Source organism: Cyprinus carpio, chromosome A7, assembly GCF_018340385.1.
Source record: "Cyprinus carpio isolate SPL01 chromosome A7, ASM1834038v1, whole genome shotgun sequence".
Lineage (NCBI taxonomy): Eukaryota > Metazoa > Chordata > Actinopteri > Cypriniformes > Cyprinidae > Cyprinus > Cyprinus carpio.
In genome coordinates, this window is record NC_056578.1 from 34,179,864 (window position 1) to 34,207,371 (window position 27,508).

Sequence of the window (27,508 nt, forward strand, 5' to 3'; positions counted from 1 at the left end):
TTTCTTTTTCTTTTTTTCTTTTCATTTTAGTCTTAATTACTCGTGATTGTTTCCAAACTTGTTGAAACTGATCAACAAATTATGGATATGCTTGTGTACTTCGCCATCAAAATTTCACGTTTGGGAAATTCATGACCAAAAAACATTCCCTAGTCATACTATTTGTAGTGATTTGTCATGCTATTTGTAGTGAAGTGTGTTGTTCTAAGTCATTTATTTGTCTTTACTTTTGCCCCCTTAAATGAATGATTGTACCCAGCTTTTTGTGCTCATCTTTTTTTTTTTTTTTTTTTTTTTCATTTGCTGAGCTACTTTTGTTGCAGCATGCATTTCAGTTGTGTGCATTTTTAGGTATAAACATAACATAAATATTATTATATATGGCAGCTATGTTGTGGTATGTTTGTGAAAGTTTTCACTTATTTAGGCCATTGTCTTGTAGGTATGTCCAGTAGAATTTTAATCAAGTATCTAGACTTGTATCAAGAGATATCTGGGCATATCAAGGTGTTTCAGCTTTTCATAAACTTTCTTTTCTTTTCTTTTTTTTTTTTTTTTTTTTTTACATTCTAATGAAATAAAACAATAAAAAGACTATATAATACACATTATTTATGTATAGCCTACATGATTTAGACTTTATTGGATCCAGTTGTTGCTAATCCTTGCAGTTACCATTACTGAAGAAGGGAAAAGTAAATATAATAGGAAATCTATCGTTCCCATTTCTGTATATTATTATGCCAATTGCATTATATTAAAACAGCAAGCCTCTCAAGGCCTTTGTTACAGTGATTTCAGACTAAAATTTATTACCCTAACTGTAGATGATTTGGTACACATATAGATTTTGTACAAACCTGATTCCAAAAAAGTTGGGACACTGTACAAACCGTGAGTAAAAAAGGAATGGAATAATTTACAAATCTCATAAACTTATATTTTATTCACAATAGAATATAGATAACATGTCATGCCAAATATTGGCTCATTTTGGATTTCATGAGAGCTACACATTCCAAAAAAGTTGGCACAGGTAGCAATAAGAGGCCGGAAAAGTTAAATGTACATATAAGGAACAGCTGGAGGACCAATTTGCAACTTATTAGGTCAATTGGCAACATGACTGGGTATAAAAAGAGCCTCTCAGAGTGGCAGTGTCTCTCAGAAGTCAAGATGGGCAGAGGATCACCAATTCCCCCAATGCTGTGGAGAGAAATGCTGGAGCAATATCAGAAAGGAGTTTCTCAGAGGAGAATTGCAAAGAGTTTGAAGTTATCATCATTTACAGTGCATAATATCATCCAAAGATTCAGAGAATCTGGAACAATCTCTGAGCATAAGGGTCAAGGCCGGAAAACCATACTGGATGCCTGTGATCTTTGGGCCCTTAGACGGCACTGCATCACATACAGGAATGCTACTGTAATGGAAATCATAACATGGACTCAGGAATACTTCCAGAAAACATTGTCGGTGAACACAATCCACCGTGCCATTGCCGGCTAAAACTCTATAGGTCAAAAAAGAAGCCATATCTAAACATGATCCAGAAGCGCAGGCGTTTTCTCTGGGCCAAGGCTCATTTAAAATGGACTGTGACAAAGTGGAAAACTGTTCTGTGGTCAGACGAATCAAAATGTGAAGTTCTGGCATCCCAGTTTTTGGAAAACTGGGATGCCATGTCATCCGGACTAAAGAGAACAAGGACAACCCAAGTTGTTATCAGCGCTCAGTTCAGAAGCCTGCATCTCTGATGGTATGGGGTTGCATGAGTGCGTGTGGCATGGGCAGCTTACACATCTGGAAAGGCACCATCAATGCTGAAAGGTATATCCAAGTTCTAGAACAACATATGCTCCCATCCAGATGTCATCTCTTTCAGGGAAGACCTTGCATTTTCCAACATGACAATGCCAGACCACATACTGCATCAATTACAACATCATGGCTGCGTAGAAGAAGGATCCGGGTACTGAAATGGCCAGCCTGCAGTCCAGATCTTTCACCCATAGAAAACATTTGGCGCACCATAAAGAGCAAGATGCAACAAAGAAGACCTAAGACAGTTGAGCAACTAGAAGCCTGTATTAGACAAGAATGGGACAACGTTCCTATTCCTAAACTTGAGCAAACTTGTCTCCTCAGTCCCCAAACGTTTGCAGACTGTTATAAAAAGAAGAGGGGATGCCACACAGTGGTAAACATGGCCTTGTCCCAACTTTTTTGAGATGTGTTGATGCCATGAAATTTAAAATCAACTTATTTTCCCCTTAAAATTATACATTTTCTCAGTTTAAACATTTGATATGTCATATATGTTGTATTCTGTTTTTATTCACAATTTGTACAGTGTCCCAACTTTTTTGGAATCGGGTTTGTACATAAGTATTCAAAAAAACATAAAAACACACACATTTACATGTGTTTTTATGAATAACATTCTTTAACTTCCTGCTGGGCGTTAGGCCGGTGATTGTGGAGATCCCTCACTTTGCAGCTCTAAGAGGAAAAGAGAGGGAGCTGGTGATCTTACGCAGTGAAACGGGAGAGAGTTGGAAAGAGCATCATTGTGAGTACACAGAAGAAGAGCTCAACCAGATCCTCAACGGCATGAATGAGGGTGAGAAAAAAATAAATAAAATACATATTCAACATATAAGCATAATATGAATATGACCAATTCAAATGATAACCTTCCTTCTTTCTAACATAGTCACGCAGGTCTAAACAATTAGAATGATTTTTTTTTTCTTTGTGTACTGTAGACTGTCAATTTTCATTCATTTGAATGGTCCCTTTCTCATTGGCTGCCCTATACATTATTTACATCTTCATTTTATTTAGGACTGGACCCACCTGAAGAGTTGGAGAGAAAGCGAATCTGTCGCATTATCACTCGGGACTTTCCACAGTATTTTGCTGTGGTGTCACGAATTAAGCAGGACAGTAATCTCATTGGTCCAGAAGGTGGAATTCTGAGTAGCACAGTGGTCCCTCAAGTACAGGCTGTCTTCCCAGAGGGAGCGCTCACTAAACGCATCCGTGTTGGCCTGCAGGTAACATGGAGATTAAATAAAACATTTTACAATGTAGAGCCATTTTAGTTTAGTTATTGGTTTTATTTTATTTATCAGTTACTGCTGTTCATTTTTCTGTAACATTATAATAATTTTAATGTTATAATAATGTTATAACTGTCATCTTTTTTTCTATCCATTTAATGTCAATATTTTGTTTGATTTCTACTAATTTTCAGAGTTTGAGCTTGGTTTAAATAATCAGTAATTAATTCTTTCCCCGCCAGCATTTTTGAAAAAAGTTGCCAGCCACCACCAGCGATTTTGATGATTTTCACTAAAATTTGATGGCCTACAGTATATTTTGCTGTATAAATATGTGAATATGCAATACACCAAATTAAAGATCCAAGTCTCTGTTTATAATGAATATAAATAATTAATTATAATTAATAAATAATGATCTCATTATTTATCATATGCATCTGTTTACATAAGAGATTGCTAGTTTTTCCGTCCTATTCATGTGTGTTTTTGTTCGGGAGGTTTTGTACTCGTTCAGAAGATGTGTAGTAGCGCCCCTGAATGTATAACATGAACACACGGAAAGACGTAAAAACTCGTCAATGGTGGGGAAGTGTTGTCTTCTAAATGACGAGATACTTCGTTAATGGTGGGGAAAGAGTTAAATTCATAGTAGAAATAGTACAATGTTCTTTCACCGTGCCACTCTCTTTTTGTTTTTACTTAAAAGATTAAGACAAAAGTTTCAAGTTGTCAAATTTACATAATAATTATTTTTAAATTACATTTTAGTGCTTTATTATGTAATTGAGCTGATGAGCTATCATAGGCATTCTGTTGGTAAAAGTAACAATACTTAAACACATTTTGAACAGATGACAATGAGATGCAATGTGTTACTTTAAATTATTAATTTGCTCTGAACCTATCATTGTGATAGTTGTATTCATTATTGCCTTTGCTTTTTGGCCAGGCTCAACCAATGAGTGTTGATGTAGTGAGGAAGAATTTGGGTAATAAAGCCACATTCGGCCCTATAGTCACTCTGGAACCACGGAGGAGGAAATTCCATAAACCCATAACCATGACCATCCCTGTCCCGAAGAGCTCCACTGACCCTATCCTTGGCGGCTTTGGAGGTGGAGATACTCCTACATTACGTTTGCTATGCAGCATCACAGGTGAGAAAGTAGACAGGAATATACAGAAACAAAACAAAATGCTCTTCATTCTATAGGTTGCACAATATGCATTAAAGGTGTATTAATCCTTAATCAATATGCAGAGACAACTACACAGTAAGTAAGCCATTCATAGGTTAAGTGTAATAATATAGCACTACAACCAGTGGCATGGGTTAAGTCATTTAGGACATTGTGTAGAGCCTAGAATAATCTACTTGCACTGAGCTTCATGACGTACTTCTGATTTAATATATATATATTTACCAATTTCTGGTTATATATGTCTAGAATGTGCAGCTGTTGTTGGAGTTCCTGAATCTTCACTTAAAATTACAGTTTGGAAGATGTTTTTACAGTTTGTACAGTTTACAGAGGGGAAGACAACTTAAAAAATTATAAAAACTTAAAAAGACTTAAAAAAGATCCATCTTTTGAAAATACCAAGAATAATGTTAAAATTGCTAAATTTAAAAACATGTTTGAATTTTTAAACCAAAGATGATTTTTGCATGTATAGGTGGGACCACTCCTGCTCAATGGGAGGATATCACTGGAACTACACCATTAACATTCACCAATGACTGTGCGTCTTTCACCACAAACGTGTCTGCCAGGTATTTTTTCTACAAGCATTGCCTAGTGGAACATTACTCAATATATGTTAAATTCATGTATATTATTTTGTCTTTTTGATTGGATAAGACGCAACAAGTTTATTCTTTGATTTTGAATGACAAATTTTCCTGTTCTAACAGCCAATCCTTATTGAAGCGCACAAACAAACAAACAAAAAAACAATAAATAAATAAATAAATAAATAAATTAATTAATTAAAATAATCACCAATATATCCCATATTTTCGTCATCAGATTCTGGCTTATAGACTGCAGACATGTGCAGGAGTCGGTGAACTTCGCCACTCAGGTGTATCGTGAGATCATCTGTGTACCTTACATGGCCAAATTCGTCATCTTTGCCAAAACACATGACCCTATTGAGGCTCGATTGCGCTGTTTCTGTATGACTGATGATAAAATGGACAAAACTTTGGAGCAGGAAGAGAACTTCACAGAAGTGGCACGTAGCCGAGATGTGGAGGTGAGTCATAGGTATTGTTACACCAAAATCATAATAAAAATTAAAATACAAGTATGTGTAAGGGGCACTTATTATAATGTAGAGTGAAGTGCTGCCTTTCTAAGGAACTTTTCACAAGAGGAGTAGACAAATGAAAGTACCAGGATAGTTTACTCAGAACATATAGCCGGCATTTATTGAACATCAGATATCAACCAGTATGACCTTGTTTATGTTTTCTTTGTTATGAAATCAATATTCCTCTTTTTCTTCAATTTTTTCACACAAATTGGGAAAATATAAAATAAAATGACCTCAGAGCTCTGATGAAATAACTTCAAAATAATAAACCAAAGTCCATCTACCCGGGTAGTATGTTTTTTAGTGTGGTGGGATCTCGCGCTTATCTGTACAATGCAATGAAGAATTGGTAAGTAGAAGCAGTTCGTGTTGCAAGCCAAATGATCCTTCACACCCTCTGCTCTTCTGCCTCACGTGTCCGATGTTGAATTTGTCCAATGGAACTCTCTCTCTCTAATCCTGCATCCCAAAAAAAAAACCAACCTGCATAGCAGGGCAACATTCAATTACTCTCTCGATAAATTTTACCAGATCTGGAAATATAACTCATATTCATGAGTTCATTCTACTATAGTAGCTTAAATTCTTATTTTCAATCTACACCTTCAAGGCATACATGAAACTCAAGCACTAGCATATCACGTAGTAACGTGCTTTTAACACAGCATGAAATAACATTTCAAATCATTAGACTCATGTTCAACTCCGATTGGTTTTTTAGCTTATGCAGTACATATCTCATCAATACATTTTCACTCAATGCATTAAACAACTGAGTTACAGCAAAATAGAAAAATAAAGATAACTTTTACGTGCTCAACTCAATTACATCTATCACACTGTGTCTGCTAGTAGCACAAATGACAAACACGTGTAAAACACTCACCGGAGAAAAATCACACAAGTAGGTAAACTCCTTGTCGTAATTTCGACCCTTTGCTCTGTTATTCCTGCCTTAGAAGTAGGTTTGGTGAGAAAACCCGTTTAACTAGCTCTTAAATGTAATATTTTACTTTTTTTTTTACTCAATGTGGAAAGTCTAAAAAGGCTTCAGATCACTATCGTTCTGCTGTTCGCGATTTTTCTGTCTTCTTCTTCTAGAATCAGTGTAGCAGTTTTTTCTCTGTGCAGCGCCACTGCTGCCACCTATTGGACAATTACGGTGTGTAGGGAAAACATAACTAAAAGCAATCAAGAGATCAGATATTAAACTAGAATAACATAATCCTGTTAATAGGCTATTTTTCGAGTGGGTTACATCCCCCCCTCCTTAATCTACATGCATCCTTGCATGTTGCATGCTACACTATTTCAGATGTTAAAGGTGTTAAGTGACATATGTAAGGTACAGTGTCAAGGGAAAGGGTTTGGGAGAAAGCTTGATCTAACCCAGTTAAAATGGAGTGCATAACTGTGACTAATGGGTTCCCTAAAGTTGGGTAGGTAAGCTTTTTGGGAGCTGTTTTATCCCTAGAGGATCTTCTCAACGCCACCTCTTCTTCAGAAGCAACCTCGTTGTGTTCCTTTACATTTCCACTTTCCTCTGTCAACACCAATCCAATTCCTAGTCCATCTCTAGGACTACAATGCTCACTCAGGTCCAATTCAGGAACCGTAGGAGGATTTCCTTCGGCTCGTCCAATCTCAGGTGCAGGTGAGTATCGAACTTGACTAGCCTCACTATTTCTATCACCTCTTACATCCTCAGGTTCAAATGCTGGGGCTGCAGGGTTCAGTGTGGAGACATCAAAAACTCACATTAGCTTCCTGGCTTCCAGAGACAGGCTCATTTTCCATCTGGGTATCCTCTTCAGTGAATTCTACAGCATGAGACCTTTGCTTTAGTCTGGTTTCTTCTTGTAGAATCCCTCTATCCTGTCCAGCAATAGTTGAAGTCGAAGGTTGGTCATAAAGGGAGTAATACTCGGCCTCATCCTCCTCTTCAGACAGTTCCCCATCTTCTTCAGCTCCATCATCAACAGGAAATGGTGAGTGATCGTGTTTCTGTCGTGACTTAGACTCTCTGGGACATACTTCCTTGACAGTGGATGGAAGAAATCCGCATGGCAAAAGCAGGTCTCTATGTAAAACTCTTTCAGGTCCACTTGTGTGTTCTGGGACGACGACATAGACAGGGGAGTCTTGGATCTGTCTAACAACAGTGTATAATGTTTCACTCCATCGATCAGCGATCTTATGTTTCCCTCTGATGCCGACATTCCGCACAAGGACTCTGTCTCCCGCTACCAATGTGGACTCTCTCACTTTGCGGTCAAATCTCTGCTTGTTCTGTAAAGCATTCTTCAAACTGTGTTCAGTGGCCAGTCGATAGCTTTCAGTTAGACTCTCCGTCAACTTCTTGACATATTCAGAGTGGGATAGTTTACTGCTTCCCTCAGGGCTCAGCCCAAAAGCAATGTCGACTGGGAGTCTTGGCTGGCGACCAAACATCAGCTGATATGGGGAATAGCCAGTAGTATCATTTTTAGTGCAATTATACGCATGGACAAGGGGCTGCACAAATTCCCTCCACCTCACTTTGTCTCCCTCTTCTAATGTACCCAGCATCTCAAGAAGTGTCCTGTTAAACCTCTCCACGGGATTTCCACGTGGGTGGTAAGGTGTTGTCCTCGTCTTCTTAATACCAAGTAGCATACACAGGTCTTTGATCAGGGCTGATTCAAAGTCGCGACCTTGGTCACTGTGCAACCGCTCGGGGAATCCGTAATGAATGAAAAAGTTGTTCCATAGAGCTTTCGCCACTGTTTTTGACTTTTGATCCACTGTTGGTACCGCTACTGCATATTTAGTGAAATGGTCCGTAATGACTAGGATGTCCTTTGTTCCTTTTCCATCAGGCTCCAGTGAAAGATAGTCCATACAGACCAACTCTAAAGGGCGGCTTGTCTTTATATTCACCAAGGGAGCGCATCTCTCAGCCCGTGCCTTTCTCCGTATACATCTCTCACAGGTCCTGATTTTCTCAGTCACGTCCATGGCCATACGAGGCCAATAGAATCGGGCACGAACTAAGTCCAAAGTTCTGTCAGTACCCAAGTGTCCGACAGCATCATGGAGGTTCTCTAGAGCTGTCTTTCTGTATTTCGTTGGAAGGACAAGCTGATGGAAGGGCTCACCTTGACTTATGCGTTTTCGGTATAGGACTTCATCAGAGAAGACAAGTTGCTCCATTATTCTCAACATCAACTGGACCTCTCTGTCCTCCTGACGCCTCAACCTGTATGAAAGTCGCTTTCTTGCTTTGACAAGCTCTATTACTCTACTGATGACTGGATCTTGCCTTTGCTCACGTGCCCAATCTTGAAGTGATATTTGCGGCAACGTACACGACCCAAGTACATCAGCTTGACAGAATCCTACAGGAATGGCAGAGGCTTCAATTGCTAAACATTCAACTGGTACCAGCATTTGGAAGTCCGGCTCTGTACTTGCTGCTGAGATGTGCTGGTGCCTCTGACACACTGCCTTCACAGCATCAGATGGAAATTCGGCCCCTCTGTCGTCCTGTAGGAACTGGGCAAGAAAGCGCTGAATGCGATCATCCTCATCCTGAGAAGTGAAATCAGGTTGGTATTCGTCATGAGGATGTGGACGCCTTGAGAGACCGTCTGCGTCTTGGTTCTTCCTCCCAGCTCTATACTGAATGTTAAAGTCAAAGCTGGAAAGGGCAGCCAGCCAGCGGTGGCCTGCAGCATCAAGCTTGGCAGTCGTCAGTACATATATTAGTGGGTTGTTGTCTGTCACAACAGTGAATTTCGCTCCGTAGAGATAATCAAAAAATTTCTCTGTGACAGCCCACTTTAAAGAGAGATATTCAAGTTTGTGTGCAGGGTATCTTCGTTCACAGCGGTTGAGTCCCCTGCTCGCATAGGCTATCACTCTCAATTTGCCCTCCTGCTCTTGATATAAGGCCGCACCAAGACCATGAGTGCTTGCATCTGTATGTACGACGTAAGGCTTCTTCGGGTCGGCAAACCCAAGAATCGGAGCTGTTGTGAGCTTTTGAATGAGAGTCTTGAATGCATCTTCACAGGCTGATGTCCATTTCTCATTAAACGGTCTTCTGAAATCTACACTTGAGGGACGTGTTGAGCTGCTATGTGAGGAGGCTGACTTCCTTTTTGGTGGCAGGTAACCAGCTGTTAAGTCATTCAGAGGCCTTGCAATTTTGGAATAGTCCTTTATGAACCTCCTATAATAGCCGGCAAATCCAAGGAAAGACTTAAGCTCTTTGATGTTATTAGGCCTAGGCCACGTCGTCAGAGCAGCTATCTTGGCTGGGTCGGTCTCTACCCCAGTAGCAGACACAACATGACCCAAGTATTTAACAGATGTTCTGAAAAATTGACATTTCTCAGGTGAAAGCTTTAAGCCAAATTCCTTCAACCTCTGGAGAACTCTGAGTAATCGATCTTCATGTTCCTCAAGTGTAGCAGAGAAAACGATAACGTCATCAAGAAAGACTAAGACTTCTCTCAAGTTCATTCCACCCATACACCTTTCCATTACTCTCTGAAAAGTACTGGGGGCATTTGTAACTCCCTGTGGCATCCTGTTAAACTCCCAGAACCCCATAGGTGTCACAAAAGCTGTTTTGCACTTGTCCCCCTCCTCCATTTCTACTTGATAGTAGCCAGACTTGAGATCCATAATAGAGAACCACTTGGACCCATTCAAGGCTGAGAAGGCTTCTTCTATGTTGGGTAAAGCATATGCGTCCTTGATGGTTTGTCTATTCAGTTTTCGGTAATCGATGCATAGCCTAATATCACCGTTCTTTTTCTTCACCACAACAATTGGCGAAGCGAAGGGGCTTTCTGACTCACGTATGATGTTAGCATCTTGAAGCTCTCTTAAATGACGTCTGACAGCCTCATAATCAGATGGGTGAATTGGTCTGGGCCTCTGTTTAAATGGAGATGGATCTGACAAGCGTATCCTGTGTTTGATTTCAGTGGTATGACCGAAATCAAGGTCGTTGAGTGCAAAAACGTCTGACATTGAATTCAACTTCCTGGTGATTCTCTCCTTCCACTCCTCAGACAAGGGAGAGTCTGCAAAGTCAAAGGTGAGTTCACCTGAATTAGACACATGCATGGAGTTGCACGTCGTGAAGAATGGAGTCAGGTGGGATGGTTCACTCAATGTGACTCTGTCATCATGACCTGGTAAGAATGACACAGATTTAGGAAAAGATAACTCAGCAATGCTATGACCTGCTGATATTTTAATGTCATGTGCGGTCTCATTTTTCACCAAAACAGGCATCTTGAAGGATGGAAATGGCGGGCTTGTCATGACGTAGCTACAGAACAAGAGACCAGCAGGTAAGTTGGATTGGGGGGGCTCTACTATAAGGGGAGCATTGGTAGCTACTGGGACATGCTTGGCGCATCCAGTTAAAGCCACTCTTTCACCTGCAGGAATGATGACACTCTTTTTGCTCTGTAGCTTCACAGTCCCAATTCTACCATTTTGTTGATTTATTTTGAATCTTTGATATAAATGTTTCACAAGTGGGGAACATTGACCACCGTTGGTTCCATATTTTACGCAGTCATCTTGAGTAGGTGCACACTTTTCATACAGTGGGTCCAGTGTGTTGGTGCCTATCAACAAGGGGACGTCCATGTTTGTTCTGTGGTCAGGCACGACAAGTGCTAAGGTAAGAATCTTTACAGGTTTCCCCATGATGTGCTCTGGAAAGTTTATGTTGACTTGGATGTAACCTAGATAGGGTACTTCCTGACCACCAGCACCTTCTATGTCTAATAAGTCTTGGATGGGGAAAATGGGCTGCTGTGAAAGGTAACGGTCATGGAAGGACTTTGAAATTGTGCTAACCTGGGAACCTGAATCTAGAAGGCTATCACACTGAACTCCTTCAACTACAACAGTTGATGTACATTTTGGCCCTATCAACCCTCTTGGGAGAGCGCCATCCAATGACTGAGTTGAGGAATGTGCTTCACAGACAACTGTTTTCGTGCCTTCGTTTTTGTGTGGGACATTTCATTTTATTTCCGGGTGCAGTTAGTCCCTCCACTGCGACCCTGTCCAGTTTAAATGGTCATATTTAGTTTCCCATTCATTTTGTCTTGCTTTGAGTTCTTTATATTTCTGATCAACCAACAGCTTATTTGGGGGATTTTCACACTGTCTTGCTAAATGGCAATCATTGCCACATTTGAAACAGAACCAAGCCTTTGGCCTGGGTTTTGACGCTTTTTTTGGGCTTGAATTTCAGCTACCCTAACTGAGGGGGTTTCTTGAGCTGAATTCTGGATTTTGCTAGCATGCTTTTGCCTTCTTAGATCTTTCTTTTTGGTAAGTTGCATTTTTAGTTCAGAGACTTGTTTCTGTAAAGCTTCAGTTTCTGTGATGTATGTCTGGAGGACATTTGCACTTGCATCATCAGAGAAAGACGGTTCATGCACAAATTGCATATTCATAGAGGATTTGGGCTTTGTGCTCCCTAAATGGCGTTGCATGCGATCTTGCTTTGTAGTTCTCCTGTCTTCCTCTGTTCTAACTTGTAGCAGGAAATCAGAGAAATCAGGCGGGTTTTTCTGTTTTAAGCCCTAATTGCAGTGCCAGAATAAGGGACTGGTCCCAACATCCACGCCGAAACTGTCGCAACAGCTGTTTATTGGCGTCTGCTTTCACAATGCCACCCCCTCTTCATAGCTGTAGTGATCAGCACCTGTAACCGCTGCAGGTATTCTGAGGCTTTCTCTCCTGTGTTTTGATGAGTGTTAAGGAACCTTGCGAAGATTTCTTCCCCATCTTCAACTAACCCATATGCTGAGTCGAGGAGCTTCACATAATCACGAGGAGCTGCATCTGGGCCTAGGTTTTATCCTGAATCATAAGCTCCACATGGAGAGACCATGTCTGAAAATCAGCTTCATTTGTAGGTCTAGGGAGTTTGCCTGAAAAAGGACGAAGTCGCTTAGATCCCTGGCTTGAGGCATTTGAGTTGTCATTTTTAATAACATGCTCTACAATGATCCTCTGAACGTCTGGTGGATTGATTATGTCATTGTCTGAGGCTCTTTGGTTGATTTGAGCTGACTGTGTTGTCTGTTTCCTTGTTTTAGTGGTGAATGTAGGGGAAGCATGTTGGGTTGGGTAAGATTTAGTGTGTGCTTTACGGACTAAAGGGGTCCCACTGTCATCAGAATCTGCCTCACTATCAGAGTTTGAACTGTTACTTGAGTCCAGGAGCTCTGCTCGCACTGTGGCTAGGGATTTCTCAGGAGTAGGAGCTGCTTTATAAGCCCTATCTATACGCCACATAATGTTAGGATCTCTAACACTAGGTAGATATTGTGGGAGTTTAGGAGTTAGGTCTATGACTGATTGCTCAGACTCAAACTCAACTAGAGCTTTAACTCCATTCTCTTGTCCCTGTCTGCCTTACCCTAAGAACTTTGTTCACAGGCCCAAAAGCTAAACAGGATTCAGTTATCTGTTCATCAGTATCAGTTGTTGTAATACCCTCAACGTACACAGCCATTTTCAAATTCACACCATACCCTTGTTCAGTATCCATGACTGCATTGAATTTGACACAATTTTACAAAAGCAAACTGAAAAAAAAATGTTAACAATAAAAAAAAATATTACAGTGGGTCAATAATCAGGTTTAACCGGCAATGTAAACAAATACTAATTTAATGTAATTTCTCCTCCTGGCTGCTGGCTCGCCAAATTATGTAAGGGGCACTTATTATAATGTAGAGTGAAGTGCTGCCTTTCTAAGGAACTTTTCACAAGAGGAGTAGACAAATGAAAGTACCAGGATAGTTTACTCAGAACATATAGCCGGCATTTATTGAACATCAGATATCAACCAGTATGACCTTGTTTATGTTTTCTTTGTTATGAAATCAATATTCCTCTTTTTCTTCAATTTTTTCACACAAATTGGGAAAATATAAAATAAAATGACCTCAGAGCTCTGATGAAATAACTTCAAAATAATAAACCAAAGTCCATCTACCCGGGTAGTATGTTTTTTAGTGTGGTGGGATCTCGCGCTTATCTGTACGATGCAATGAAGAATTGGTAAGTAGAAGCAGTTCGTGTTGCAAGCCAAATGATCCTTCACACCCTCTGCTCTTCTGCCTCACGTGTCCGATGTTGAATTTGTCCAATGGAACTCTCTCTCTCTAATCCTGCATCCCAAAAAAAAACCAACCTGCATAGCAGGGCAACATTCAATTACTCTCTCGATAAATTTTACCAGATCTGGAAATATAACTCATATTCATGAGTTCATTCTACTATAGTAGCTTAAATTCTTATTTTCAATCTACACCTTCAAGGCATACATGAAACTCAAGCACTAGCATATCACGTAGTAACGTGCTTTTAACACAGCATGAAATAACATTTCAAATCATTAGACTCATGTTCAACTCCGATTGGTTTTTAGCTTATGCAGTACATATCTCATCAATACATTTTCACTCAATGCATTAAACAACTGAGTTACAGCAAAATAGAAAAATAAAGATAACTTTTACGTGCTCAACTCAATTACATCTATCACACTGTGTCTGCTAGTAGCACAAATGACAAACACGTGTAAAAAACACTCACCGGAGAAAAAATCACACAAGTAGGTAAACTCCTTGTCGTAATTTCGACCCTTTGCTCTGTTATTCCTGCCTTAGAAGTAGGTTTGGTGAGAAAACCCGTTTAACTAGCTCTTAAATGTAATATTTTACTTTTTTTTTTTACTCAATGTGGAAAGTCTAAAAAGGCTTCAGATCACTATCGTTCTGCTGTTCGCGATTTTTCTGTCTTCTTCTTCTAGAATCAGTGTAGCAGTTTTTTCTCTGTGCAGCGCCACTGCTGCCACCTATTGGACAATTACGGTGTGTAGGGAAAACATAACTAAAAGCAATCAAGAGATCAGATATTAAACTAGAATAACATAATCCTGTTAATAGGCTATTTTCGAGTGGGTTACATTTGCTCTTGAATGGTAATTGTTTTGGAGTTTATTTCAATGAAGTGATTTCAATTATATGCACCTTTTAAACATATTATTATTGTAAAAAATGTGACTGTGTGAGAACACATCAAGGGAAGGAGGAAGTAATTATCAGCTGGATCCGATCATTTGGAGCATTCCAAGAAACTACATATAAAGCCTTATTGGGCTGTTTGCGGTGATTTTTACCACATATAAAGAGTTGTTCCTAATAAACAGAATACCATGAATCATTAACTGATATAACCAATTGGAATTGTTGTTCGGAATTGGAATTCTACATAGTTTTTCACAGCTGCTGTGTTAGCTGTAAAAATTAACTGTAAAATGTTGTAAAGTGTAGCAACTTGACAGAATAGACTGCCCTTTTGTTACACTTATGGGTTTACAGCACCTTCATATTTGTAAGGGAGCATTTAAATTACAGGGAATTTAAGATAATAAATTTATTGTTTTACAGCTGATCAAATGAATCACCTTGCAATCAGTTGAACTGGCCATAATTATCATCTCTGAAAGAATATTACTTTTGTTGACCACCAAGAATAATAGTACATTGAAATCACTATTTATTAGTAAAGTAACAGGATTAAAGTATTAACTTGTAAGCACAGAGCACAATACATTTCTCTTTAAAAAAAATACATACTTTATTAAAAATGTATTTTATTTATTCTAATACTTGTAAACTGCATGTTAAACAATGCTTGCTATTTCATAGACCTGACCCGAACAAACCATCCATTAGTAATTGAGTTGGAAACTAAAACTTTGGGGAAAAACTCAGCTTAGACCAGACTAGGTAGATGACTTAGATTGTCATACTGCTGGACTAGACCCAACTAGACAAATGATTCATTTGTTTCATGAGTTTTGTGTTATCAACTATTCTGGGCATGCATTTCCTGTACAATGACGTAACTCACTGATTAACCACCATAGTACAATGCGTTGTTGTTGAAACGAACTAGCTAGCTATGACTGTTTCCCGAACGCAGTCGCATCCCCGTCGTTTGAACAACATTAGTTCAACAACATAGGGCCATTGTTAATGATGTCACATGCATGTGGTGGAGGAATAACTCCGGCTATTTAACCTATTAGACATCTCTAAGATCCTGCTGTATTGAATACGGCACCTGATGACTAATTTTCTATTTTTTGTTCCCTGTAATTTTGCTTTATTTGATGTTTGATTCATTGCAGGTTCCCTCTTACGTCGTACTCCGGGGTTCCCTTAGACATTTATGCACATGTGCACTCTTCAAAGATGGGGCTTATTGAGGACGCGCAAAAATACATAGATTAAAATGCATTTATATTTAGATAGAATGGAATATAGATTGTACTGCATGTTAGCTTGCTTATTGTGCCCAAGAACATATTTATTTAAGCTCATATACCTTGCTAACAAGAAACTATGCCTCTAACCTCAGGTCGAGAGCAGTAGATCCTACCACGCAAGTTTGCGAATGTTCATTTGAACTATGGTTTCGGGAAACACAGAATTAATGAACTATGTTTGTAACGGCGTAACTTGCGACTATAGTTGGCTAATGTTGCTTTTGGGAAATGCACCCCTGGTTGGCCAACCTCCAGAGGGGTTCTGACCAGTTTAGTTTAGGGTGTAACTATGTAACTTTGTTCTCCTCCCCTCGCATTAATCAAAATGTTATCTTCTCAGTCACATGGTCCTAATTTTCCCGCTCTTGCAGTGTATAATTTAGTAATGATTTCTATAATAAGAATATGATAAATTTTTATCCAAAATTGATTAACATCAACATTTAGGAAATTATTTAACAATCACACACACACACACACACACACACACACACACACACATTTGAATGGGTTTTTAACATAGAAACTGTTATTATGTTGCATTCTAGGTATTAGAAGGAAAACCAATCTATGTAGACTGTTTTGGAAACCTGGTTCCTCTAACAAAAAGTGGCCAGCATCATATCTTCAGCTTCTATGCCTTTAAAGAGAATCGACTGGCTCTTTTTATCAAAGTAAGTCAACTATGAGGCATTTATATATCTGAAGAATTAGAATTGGATCCATATGAAGGTTTAACTGCACACTTGGTGAATCACTTGTAGATACGAGACAACACTCAAGAGCCTTGTGGACGTTTGTCCTTCACAAAAGAGCCGAGATCTTATAGGACTTTGACTCATAGTGCAATATGCAATTTAAACATCACCCTGCCAGCTTACTCAAAGGTAAGTTCATGTCATATGCTATTACTGACATTACAGAGCTGCAAAATGCATTGTCCAGTGAAATTTCATCTTTTTTTTTTTTTTTTTTTTTTTTTTTGATTGTTTGTTTTGTCAGCTTTTATGGCAGGGTTGCATGCATTATGTTCATTTTGTTGCTGTTATATGAGTGTTTCAGAATGCAATATGTACATAGTTTTATATAAACTTTAACTTGTGAGTATCTTTATCAGACATAGTTGAAGCACCACAAAATTTAATTAGTCTATTACACAACTCATTGCTGTGGTTATTTGGAAGGCTTCGTCATTGGAGCCATCTTTTCCATTTATTTCTTCATTTTATTACCTTATTTATTATTATTATTATTATTATTATTATTATAGTGTATTGGTGTTAATAACTGATAAATGCTTTTATGCATTTCTGTTGCATCTAACCTCTGTCATACCACACCTCACTGGCTGGCCTTAGACATGTTCTGTTGCTGTGATAACTGCTTTATTTGCTCTCTCTGTCCCCTTCTGTCTTTCTTGCACCTCTGTCCTTTCTATCTTGTGCCGATTTCTTCCTCTTTTGCTGCTTTTTCTCCTCAAAGGAGTCAGATTCAGATCAAGAACCTGATGAGGAGGTAACTGCAATTTTGCACTTTAACAAAATGTCCTTTGTTTTCCTTTTGCTTACATTTTTATCTCAGTTCAAAACTCCACTAACACTGTTCTGAGATAAGCTGTTCTGTGCACAGTAATAGTGAGAAAATGTTTTGAAACCCTTAGAATCTCATGAATGGCTTCTTAAATGTATTTTTTGTTTGTTTTAGTGGTCATTCCTGCATAAAATACAGATCATTCCACAGGGTTTACACACATTTTCTCATAACTATATATTGCTTGCTGTACCAGCTGTTATAGAGGTAATGTGAGCATCCAGACAACTATGTGGGGTCAAATAGCATGAAAGCAGAAAGTAAATTGGCAGTTTTACGCTACAAATATGTATATGTCTGTTACTGCATAGCATGTATACAACTGAATCTTCTTCACCTGTTTTTTTCTTTACAGACAAGCCGAACACTTGAGAAATGTAAGATGTCTATTTTTATTAAAATATGTTGTCTTGCACCAGACACCTTTCCACTTAACTTACTAACTGAGAATGTCTCTGTAAAATAACTCACAAACCATGATATTAACATTCTGTAAAATAATTATTTGTGTCTGAGTGAGTTAACTATTGGCTGTTGTACAACATTTTTTGCAGTTAAATTAATGTAAGCTTTAGGGTAATGATTCTCACGTCTTTTACATTCCCTTGTACATGACAACATAAATGATTATCAAATTAAGGTCTATATAAACTATCTAAAATGGGTTCCTTTTGCTGTTGAAAATGAATTTTTAACAGTAAATTTCTATAAAACTTCAAATGTACACTATGTAACTTTTTTGTTAAATATTTAAACTTGATATGAGCGAGTACATCATGATTCCATCTACTAAAATGTGTTTTTGTCTTTGTCTGAATGACTTAGGTATGCCTATAATAAGTGTTTATATTGGGACTATTTTAGACCGAGCAGGATGCCAACCACTGTGGAGTAGCCCAGTACTCAAAGTAGCTCCGGCAACAATGTTCTTTCACGAGACACTTTTTTTTTTTTCTTAAACGCTAGAGTACTAAAAGTTACATAGTGTACTTTTAAACTTTCTAGCAAACATCTATTTTTAGGTTTTGTATTAATTGCATTGTGTTATAAAAAAAAAAATTATAAAAAAATTCTCACCTGCATGCTACATCATCCAAGACATAGATGGGTTTGTTTCTTCATCGAAGATTTTGAGAAATTTAACATTATATCTAGGGCTGTCAAATGATTAATCACGATTAATCACATCCAAAATAAAAGTTTTGTTTACATAATATATGTATGTGTACAAGGGTATATTTATTATGTATATATAAATACACACACATGCATGTATATATTTAAGAAGAATATGTTATGTTTATATATTAAATATATTTATATATAATATAAAATATAAGAATATAAATATATAAATGTATATACATGTAAATATTTTCTAAATATATAATTTATGTGTGAGTATTTATATATACATAATAAATATACCCTGTACACATACATATATTATGTAAACAAAACTTTTATTTTGGATGTGATTAATCGTGATTAATCATTTGACAGCCCTAATTATATCACTTGCTCATCAATGGATTATTTGCAGTGAATGGGTGCTGTCAGAATTTAAACAGTTGGTAAAAAGTCACAATAATCCACAAGTAATCCACACAACTCAAGTCCATCAATAAGGTGAAGTAAAAAGCTGCATGCCTGTAAGAATTTCTTATGGTCAAAATACAAGCCCATAATCCATAATAATACTTCCTCCAGTAAAAAAAGCCAATCCAATGTTGTCCTCTTACTTCAAAATCCAATGAAATATTTGTTTAGAATTTATTAGAAACATAGTTATTTGGTTTTTTTGCATGTAAACTGTGCTTTATCTCTGAATATTTTTCTCCTGATTTAGATGAGTTGTCTTTTTTTTTTTTTTACTAGAGAAAGCAATATTATGAATAGAGGTGGTTAAAAATGTTCTTAATTATGCAGATATTCACTTCGCAGGACATTCATTGATGAACTGGATTTGTGTGGATTACTTTGTGTATTCTATTTTATTTTTGGTGAACTATTATTTTAAATCCTGGTCCTGTGGACCTATTGCTCTACACATTTTGTATGTCTCTCTTATCTTACACAGTTCAGTTCAGGTCTCTCCTAACAAGCTCATGATCTGAATCTAGTGTGTTGAATAAGTTAAATAAAAATGTGCAGAGCTGTGGTTCACTGGGACCAGGAATTAAAACCACTGCTTTAGGTGTTACAGTGAGTCTGTTTTAGGAGATAGAAATGAGTGTAGCTTTCTTTCTTTTTTTCATATTAGTTTTATTCTGATCGGTTTATGAATCATGATAGCGGGAGATGTTTTTGTATAATCACTTTGTGCACAATATGAATTTCATTCATACTGTGGTGATGTTTATGTTTTCAAATGTTTTAGAGCCCTATTCCCTTCATTACACAATAACAATCTGCAAAGCAAATAATGATTTTTATCCAAATCTGTATGAGTCACCCTCCTTAGTAGCTTTTTTAGTGCTTATAAGTATATATATATATTAGGCTGTCGTCGTTAACGCGTTAACGCATGCAATTAATTTTACAATCCTTAACTCGTTAAAATAATTTAATGCAGTTAATGCAAAATTACTGAAGCGCTATTTCTATTCTAACCCTTTGACCCAATTTTGCTTCTCTGCTCCTCGGGAAAGTTTTCAGTCCAATGATCAAGGAAGCGAATGCGTTCGAACAATCTGTCCAAAACAGTGCTAATATAAAGGAAACCAGGCTGATTACATCAGAGATTGCAGAGCTCTGTCATATTCTGTGATTGTATCTGAAGAGCGTGAGCCCTCACACGTTGCACTGTGTGAAGTACAGACTGAATGGATTGTCAACATCCCACCGCTTTATGTCCACATGAGACACAAACTACAGTTTCTCGACTGGATATCCAGTCTCGCAAGTAAAGGAGTCATACAGTAAGCATGCGTGCGTCTGTTAGAATAATGTGTGTATGAGTGCTCTTGACGCACTGATTGCACATTGTATTTATGCACAGCACAGACATTTCCATACATTCACGTTGTTTCCACACACATTCATGATAATTAATGGATCTGTCTACATTAGTAGATATATGCAGTCAGCAGGCGGTTGGTTTATTTATTTATTTATTTTTTTGCCATCTCCATGGCGTCCTGTTCGGTATCGCAACTTGACTTCTCTAAAATGTAAAAAGGCTCTTTGTTGTTGCACTGTACACATACTATAAATTTCTGATTTTTTTTTCTTTTCTTTCATATGTGCTTATATGAGCTCCTTTGGTGTCCTTTTGGAGTTTGTAAGTGTCCTTTTTTGGAAAGGCATCTAAATTTATCTTGAAAAAAGCTTGCAGAAAATACAGATTTTTGAGAACCACCCTTTAATCTTTTGGTTTACTTTGCTGGATATAGCAAATGATAACAAAATTAAAATTTGAAGCAAGATAAATGATCTATGCTTAATTTCATGGTGTGTGATTAATCTGATTAAAAATTTAATTGATTGACAGCCCTAATATATATATATAAGCCAGCCTAGCAAAAGTATTCCCTCTATGTACTGTAGGAATGTAGAAAACACTGAAGTATATACAGATATAAATGTGTTTATCTAGTCCTTGCCCAGTTTGATTATTTATTTATTTATTGTAGATATGTGTCTTTATCAGTTGGATGTTAACATTGTATAGTTTGATTACTATTGCTTTAGAGAGTATCAAATCACCACAATATGTAATGTGACCTATACGTATAGTACATACATTAGGTTATTGTTCAGATGTAAGTAAAAATTGGAATCCAGATCTGTTACTACATGGAACTTAGTACATACACAGTAACATGTTTGTTTACCAAATAACAGCTTACATAGAGTATTTTGAATGCTGTCTTGTGTGTGTGTGCGTGTGTGCGTGTGTGTGTGTGTGTGTGTGTGTGTGTGTGTGTGTGTGTGTGTGTGTAAGATTTTTGGAACTGCTCTTTGTTTTCCATTATTTATCATTACCACTACTAATTTTCAGAAAGCCAGTGATATAACTAAAATGGAATACAGCATAAAAATGTGTTTTTAGAATGCAGATATAAAGGCATTTTATCATAACTGAAAGTGAAATTATTATTTTTATTATTATTATTTAAAATTTTTTTTAAATGAGTTTAGTTTCATTAAGTTCTCTCTTGAATTCTCTTAATTATCTCTTTCTCTTTCTCTCTTTCTTTCTTCTGTAGACATGAGTTATACATGAGCAGTGTTTACTTTGTGTCACCGTTTTTCAGTACATGTCTTAGTGTTTGGGTTGGCTTATTTCGTCTCCCTTTTTAATTATCACATTAGTTTGTCTTTTTTGTTTGTGTGTGAGTGTGTTGTTGAACCAAACGTGAACAAGCAAGTTTCCTGCTTATTCTTCTGTTGTCTTTAAGAATTGGTTAGTATTTGCTTTGCAGTTGTTATTCTCCCACAAATCCAGTAGAATCTCCACCCATTATCACACAGTCCACTTAGCTTTTTGTCATCTTGATGCCTTCTGGCCCTTAAAACTCTGAATTTATCCCTTATCTCCTTTTCAAATCTCTGTCCCTTTAATTTAAATTTTGGTTAATTTGCTCCTTAAATGTCATCCAAGTGGAAGATGATGAAGACACTGAAAAAACTGAAACATCATTCCTGAAAACACAATTGATCCGAGACTCTCCTGCTCTTGGAAGTCCAGATTTACTCTCTGAAGTGTCAGAGATGAAACAAGAGCTTATCAAAATGACTGTTATTCTGACCACTGATTCCTCAATGAAAGCGGGTCCCATGCAAGGGGATTATTTAGATAAGGGGGTGGAGGAGGTGTCAGCAGAGCCTTTCGAGATAATGGAAAAAGTCAAAGAGGATTTGGAGAAAGTTAGTGAAATTCTGAGAAGTGGAACATGTGAGAAGGAAAAGTCTGCAAAAACAGACAGTTGTCCATATAGGAAGGATGAGGAGTGGGTTCTCCTAACAGAAAGTGAAATCGAAGAGGCAAAAATGATGGCTGCATTTGAATCTCAAGAATCACTTCTCAAGGAAGTTCGAGTCAACAGAGGATCACAGAGACCAAAGGGTGCTAGGGACAGGCCTGGCATAGAGACTGTTCCCAGTACTGAAGTTAAGGAATACTTATTGGATGCACCTGAAACATCAAGGCCTACATCCCAAGAGTCTCCATTACAGCAAAGGTTCACTGAGGTTGTTCTGCGCAGAGGTGGTCGAAAAATAGTCTCTACAGTGGCAAAAGACACTAAGGCCCATACAACAGAAGTAAAAAAGCCAGTCAGAAGAAAGGGGCCTCAAGGGCACACAGAGGAAACCCAGTCATTTAGCACAAAAGAAAGCATTGCAAGTAAAAGCGCCGGGAAGTCTTCCAAAGGGGATGCCTTTCTACCCGTACCTGGAGACCAAAAAAAGTCTCCTGTTTCACCATTGGTTGAGGAGACACCAATTGGTTCCATTAAAGAGAAAGTTAAGGCTCTTCAAAAGAAAGTAGAGGAAGAAAAAAAAGGTCAGAAAAAACAGACAGGCCCAAAACCTCCATATAAAGCTACAGAAGCAAAAGCATCTTCTGTTGTCAAAGATCAGATACCATCAGGCCTGAAAAAACAGACTTCTTCACCCCAGAAACAGTCTCCTTCTAGGTCACCAAGCTCTGAGCCTGGGAGACTAGAAGAAACCATGTCTGTGAGAGAACTAACAAGAGCATTTCAAACTGGCCAAGACCCCTCAAAAAGAATATCTGGGCTATTTGAGCACAAGGGGCCTTCCAAAACAGAATGCACAATAGTGAGTAAATCAGAGGCTATCCTCACAAAGTCACAAAGTCTTCCCCAAGCACCATCACATGAGGAAGTGTCTCTTGATGTTTTAAAGTCTGAAGATCGCCATGAAGAAAAAGAAGTCAATATTAGTCCACACATAAAATACTCTGAAGACATTGAAGATATGAGTCAAAAGAGTCGTCAGCATCCACAGGAAAAGAGTGGTGAGGCTTTGGTTTCTGGAATAGTGTCAGCAAGTCCTTTTAATCACTCAAGCATGACAACAACAATTCCTCAAAATTTGTCAGAACAGCACAGAGATATACTGCGTGATAATGGTACAGAGAACAGTGCATTTGATGACAGCTCTGACAGCATTAGACATGAAGAATTGGTCGACTCGCCCAGTGCCAGCCTTGCCGAAGTGGAAGCTCCATTGAGTTCTGAGGAAAGTTACAAATATGAGGGCATGGCTGAGACTCCAGAAACAAGCCCTGAGAGCCTCTCATTATCACAGAAAAAAACAGCTCAGTCTATATTTGCAAAGACCTCAAAGTCAGTAGCAGTCACCCCTAAAGCCAAGACAAGTAAAGTATCTGTTTCCTTTTCTACTGAGATGAAGAAAACTAATGAACAGGCGTCTGATGCTACAGTTCATCATCCATCGTTGAGCAAAGCAGTGGATGAACCAACAAAAAGTGAGTCTATGTCTATTCCTCATGGAAATAGGCGGGTGAACTTTGAGGGTGAACAAACATTTGTTGATAAGGACATTGTTTCTGTGTCATCCAAGCCATCTAAATCTCGAAAACTGACAAAAAGAACATCTGAAACACTAGAGTGTTTTTTGAGTGATGAGGAATCCTTTGATGGTCAACCAATACCAACCTCTGCTGACTCCCTGGCCTCAAGTGTGGCTGCACAGGATCATGGTGGTTTAGTGCTACCACTTAGACACCAAGAATCAGAGAACCTTAGTCCAGTAAATGATGACTCTTTTACTATTAGCCACAAAGACTCTTTAGAGGGTAGTCCCTTGATGGAAGACAACTCTTCCCATAAAACCCCAGACTCTATTGAGCCTAGTCCAACAAAAGAATCCCCATGTCGTGACTCTTTAGAAAGCAGCCCCATAGAGATGAAATCCAGCCTGGCATTTCCACCTACAGTAGAACAACCCAGTGTGACCACAGGGCCCCTGACAACCTCCAACCCCCCTGAAATCCCACCAGACAATTTGCGTAGTAGAATGCTCAAAGAACAGGAGGGTAATGCAGACGATGACAGTTGTGAGCAGACGTCCCTGATGACAAGTTCGGGTAAGAGTCCTCTCTCACCTGACACACCAAGTTCTGAAGAGGTAAGTTATGAGGTCAATCCCAAAACCCCAGACCCCATGGTCCTGATTGTTCCCTTTAAACCATCAGTAATCCCAGAGGAGACAGTAGAAGATGATGAGTTGAAATGTGGCCTGACACAGAGGAAAATTACTCCAGAGGAAGAGATGTTTAAAATGGCTGCCATAATTAAAACTTTTGATGAAATGGATCAAGATGCAAAAGACAAAAAGGACAATAGAAAATATAGTGAATCCTCTCAGACCTTGGTAGCATCTGATGCAGGAGATGACAGCTTCAAACTGTTTGGGCTTGCATCCAAACATGAAAAATCCTCTGTGGATGATGTTGGGTTTAGTGAACTCAAACAAGCCTCAGAGATAGCACGGTCTGTTGAACCGATCATTAAAGTACAACCTCCCTCTCCTTTTCCAGCAGGTATTCATAAGAGCCCCCAAACACCTGACGACATTCAACAAATCATGGCCCACTTTGCAACATCTTCAACTGAATCAGCAATGAGGATACCTCAGTCTGTCTCAGAAAAGCATACCATAAAACCACACCTTCAAGAATCTCATAGTGAGAAATTTAAAGACAAAGATTATGTTGATTCAGAGTTAGTACAGCTGAACAAAACTGCCTCTAACAGCAAAGATCTGGTTGCAAATATAACTGATGAACAAAAAGAGCAAAGCTTAAAAAGATCAAAAGGAATTCAAGAAATGCACTGTCATGAACAACAGAAGGAGGCAGCTAATTACCAAAAAGTTGACTTCAAATCAAATAGTCAGGAAGAGTCTAATGTAACAGACAAGATTAAAGGGGATTGCATGAGGCATGCAGGGACATCTTATGTTGATATTTGTAGTGGCAGCTTTGATACTAATTCTATTCCAATTATTACTGGGCAAACAAAAGAAACGTTTAAACAAGAAATATGTATTTATGATGACATAGAGGAAGATGATGCTGAGGAGGAACCTCCTAAGACTGAATCTAGAGGAGTTACAGCAAAAGCAGAGACAAACACCTGGAATTCAATGCGAGAAGATGATGATGCATTTGCAGCAAGAGTCAAAGAGGAAGAGCAAAAGATCTTGGGTCTGGCTGTAGATCGGCATTCCCAAGGGGCTACTCCAGACACAACACCAGCAATTACACCCACTGAGGAAGGTACACCAACAAGTGAACAAAATCCTTTTCTTTTTCAAGAAGGAAAACTTTTTGAGATGACAAGAAGTGGTGCGATAGACATGACAAAAAGGAGTTATGAGGAGGAAGGTTTTGCATTTTACCAAATAGAGCAACCCATTGTAGAGGTCATAGCTGAAGAAGGAGGTGATGAAGCTGTTAGAACATCCAATGATGCTGAGAATGAGATTGGTTGTAACCTCTCTTTGCAAATAAAAGCAGAGGAGGATGAAGACCTCCTTAAAGAGGCTGCAGATTTATCTGTACATTCTCCTGCTAGGGATAACCTGGCCGCAGCCACAAAGTCAGATTTTTCAAAGTCTAAAACCCCCATCAAATTGGATATTTCTGCCTCAACCAAAACCTCAGAGAAGGACCAAACAATGTTAGATGTTAAATCAGACAAAGATATGAGTGAGGGACATTTTGTATCTGATCCTGGTTCCTTTGACACTGTCATAGCCAGTGTCCAGACAGCAGTGTCAACAGTTACTAGATCAGTTCATTCCCAACAAGACCAAGAGTCCTCAGATTCCTCCCCAGAGGATCAGCACTCAGTAATAGAACAAACCAAACCCCCTGAAAAGACAGAATCCCACAGTAAACTTGTCTCTAAACATAACACTGCAGCATCTCAATCATCTACGACTAGAAAATATATGTCCACCTCCAAACAGAAAGAGAAACCAAAATCCCGAATCCCTGTTAAGGCCAGCTCCCTAAAGTCTGAATGTGTAGAACTTGCCAAGGATAAGAAGTCAAAGTTGCCCATAAAACCTCAATCAAGGAGAAAATCTGAGACAGACACAGGCCCATCCATAGCCTCCAGTTCAACAAAGTCTTCTAAAGCCAAGAGCTTCTGTGAAAGTGATTCCACCAAAAAAACAGCCAAAAAGGTCCAGAATTGTCCAACAAGCACTGACCTATCCAGCAAAACTAAGACACTTCCTTCAAGATTACCAATTAGGGGAAAGCCTGGCCAGCCAGTTCAAACTTCCACACCAGCAAAACAAAAAAAGGTCCAGCGAACTGACACATACAAACAGTCCATTCCATTTTTTAAAGAGATTTGTCATGAGGCAGCTAAGGTAGTGGAGAGTGTGGCTCAGGCAGAGAAAGACAAACAGGAGGCTGTTGCCTTATCTGACAATGAAAGCAGCACCATCAATGCCTCAGTAATAGAGAGTGAACCTTTCACTTACATCCAAATGCCTTTCCCTGAGGATTCCTTGGTTATTAGGCCAAGATGGGACAACCCTGTTGAGACGCAGATGGAACGAATCCCTGCTGATAGAGTCCGAAGTCAAGGTATCCCCCATCTCTTGGGGCCCATTATCTCTTTCTCATCTGCCTCAGCACCTCAGTGATGAAAGTGCTGCTTCTCTATCTTGTAACTAATGCTTCAACTCTTTATGGTGGTGCTTTGATGTTTGGGCTATGTTTGTTACTGTCTCTTTTCCTTTTATCTGACTTAAATCTCAACATTAATATAAAACCAAATGCAGTGGGGGGTATTTATCTAGTGTTTTTTCCACTATATTCATTGACAGAATTGGTTAAATTTAAAACATAAGTTGTGAGATGCTGTTGATACATTCTTTCTAATGTCCGCATATCCTAGGAGAGTTATTCATAGTATTTATTCATGATTGATAGTTTACCTAGAATTGGCTCATTGCTTGAAAATGTGTCTGAAATGATAATGGTTTCTGTTGTGCATTTGTTTAGAAATGTTGGCTTAAAAAGTATAGTTAAAAATATTCATTGATGTGTTGAGAAAGCCAGTGACCTTATTTATCTTAACATGAAATGATAAATTGTAAAAATAGTTCCAGTATTAGATTTGTGTGCTTATGTGGCTCTTGCTGC

At 38.4% G+C, this 27,508-nt stretch overlaps 1 protein-coding gene across 13 annotated transcripts in view; it reads left to right on the forward strand.

Annotated features, from left to right (window-relative positions):
- The window catches only part of LOC109111256 (ankyrin-2-like), a 151,187-nt gene that overhangs the window by 114,203 nt on the left and 9,476 nt on the right, over positions 1-27,508 (forward strand). For 12 of the 13 annotated variants that reach the window (XM_042760908.1, XM_042760909.1, XM_042760910.1 and 9 more), the window contains 10 exons: positions 2,469-2,623; positions 2,848-3,059; positions 4,018-4,225; positions 4,746-4,842; positions 5,099-5,327; positions 16,305-16,430; positions 16,521-16,643; positions 17,239-17,271; positions 17,702-17,723; positions 21,953-26,947. In XM_042760908.1, coding sequence (XP_042616842.1) covers positions 2,469-2,623; positions 2,848-3,059; positions 4,018-4,225; positions 4,746-4,842; positions 5,099-5,327; positions 16,305-16,430; positions 16,521-16,643; positions 17,239-17,271; positions 17,702-17,723; positions 21,953-26,947 — 6,200 coding nt within the window. The remainder of the gene's footprint in view (positions 1-2,468; positions 2,624-2,847; positions 3,060-4,017; positions 4,226-4,745; positions 4,843-5,098; positions 5,328-16,304; positions 16,431-16,520; positions 16,644-17,238; positions 17,272-17,701; positions 17,724-21,952; positions 26,948-27,508) is intronic. The other variant, XM_042760912.1, reaches the window with a different exon arrangement.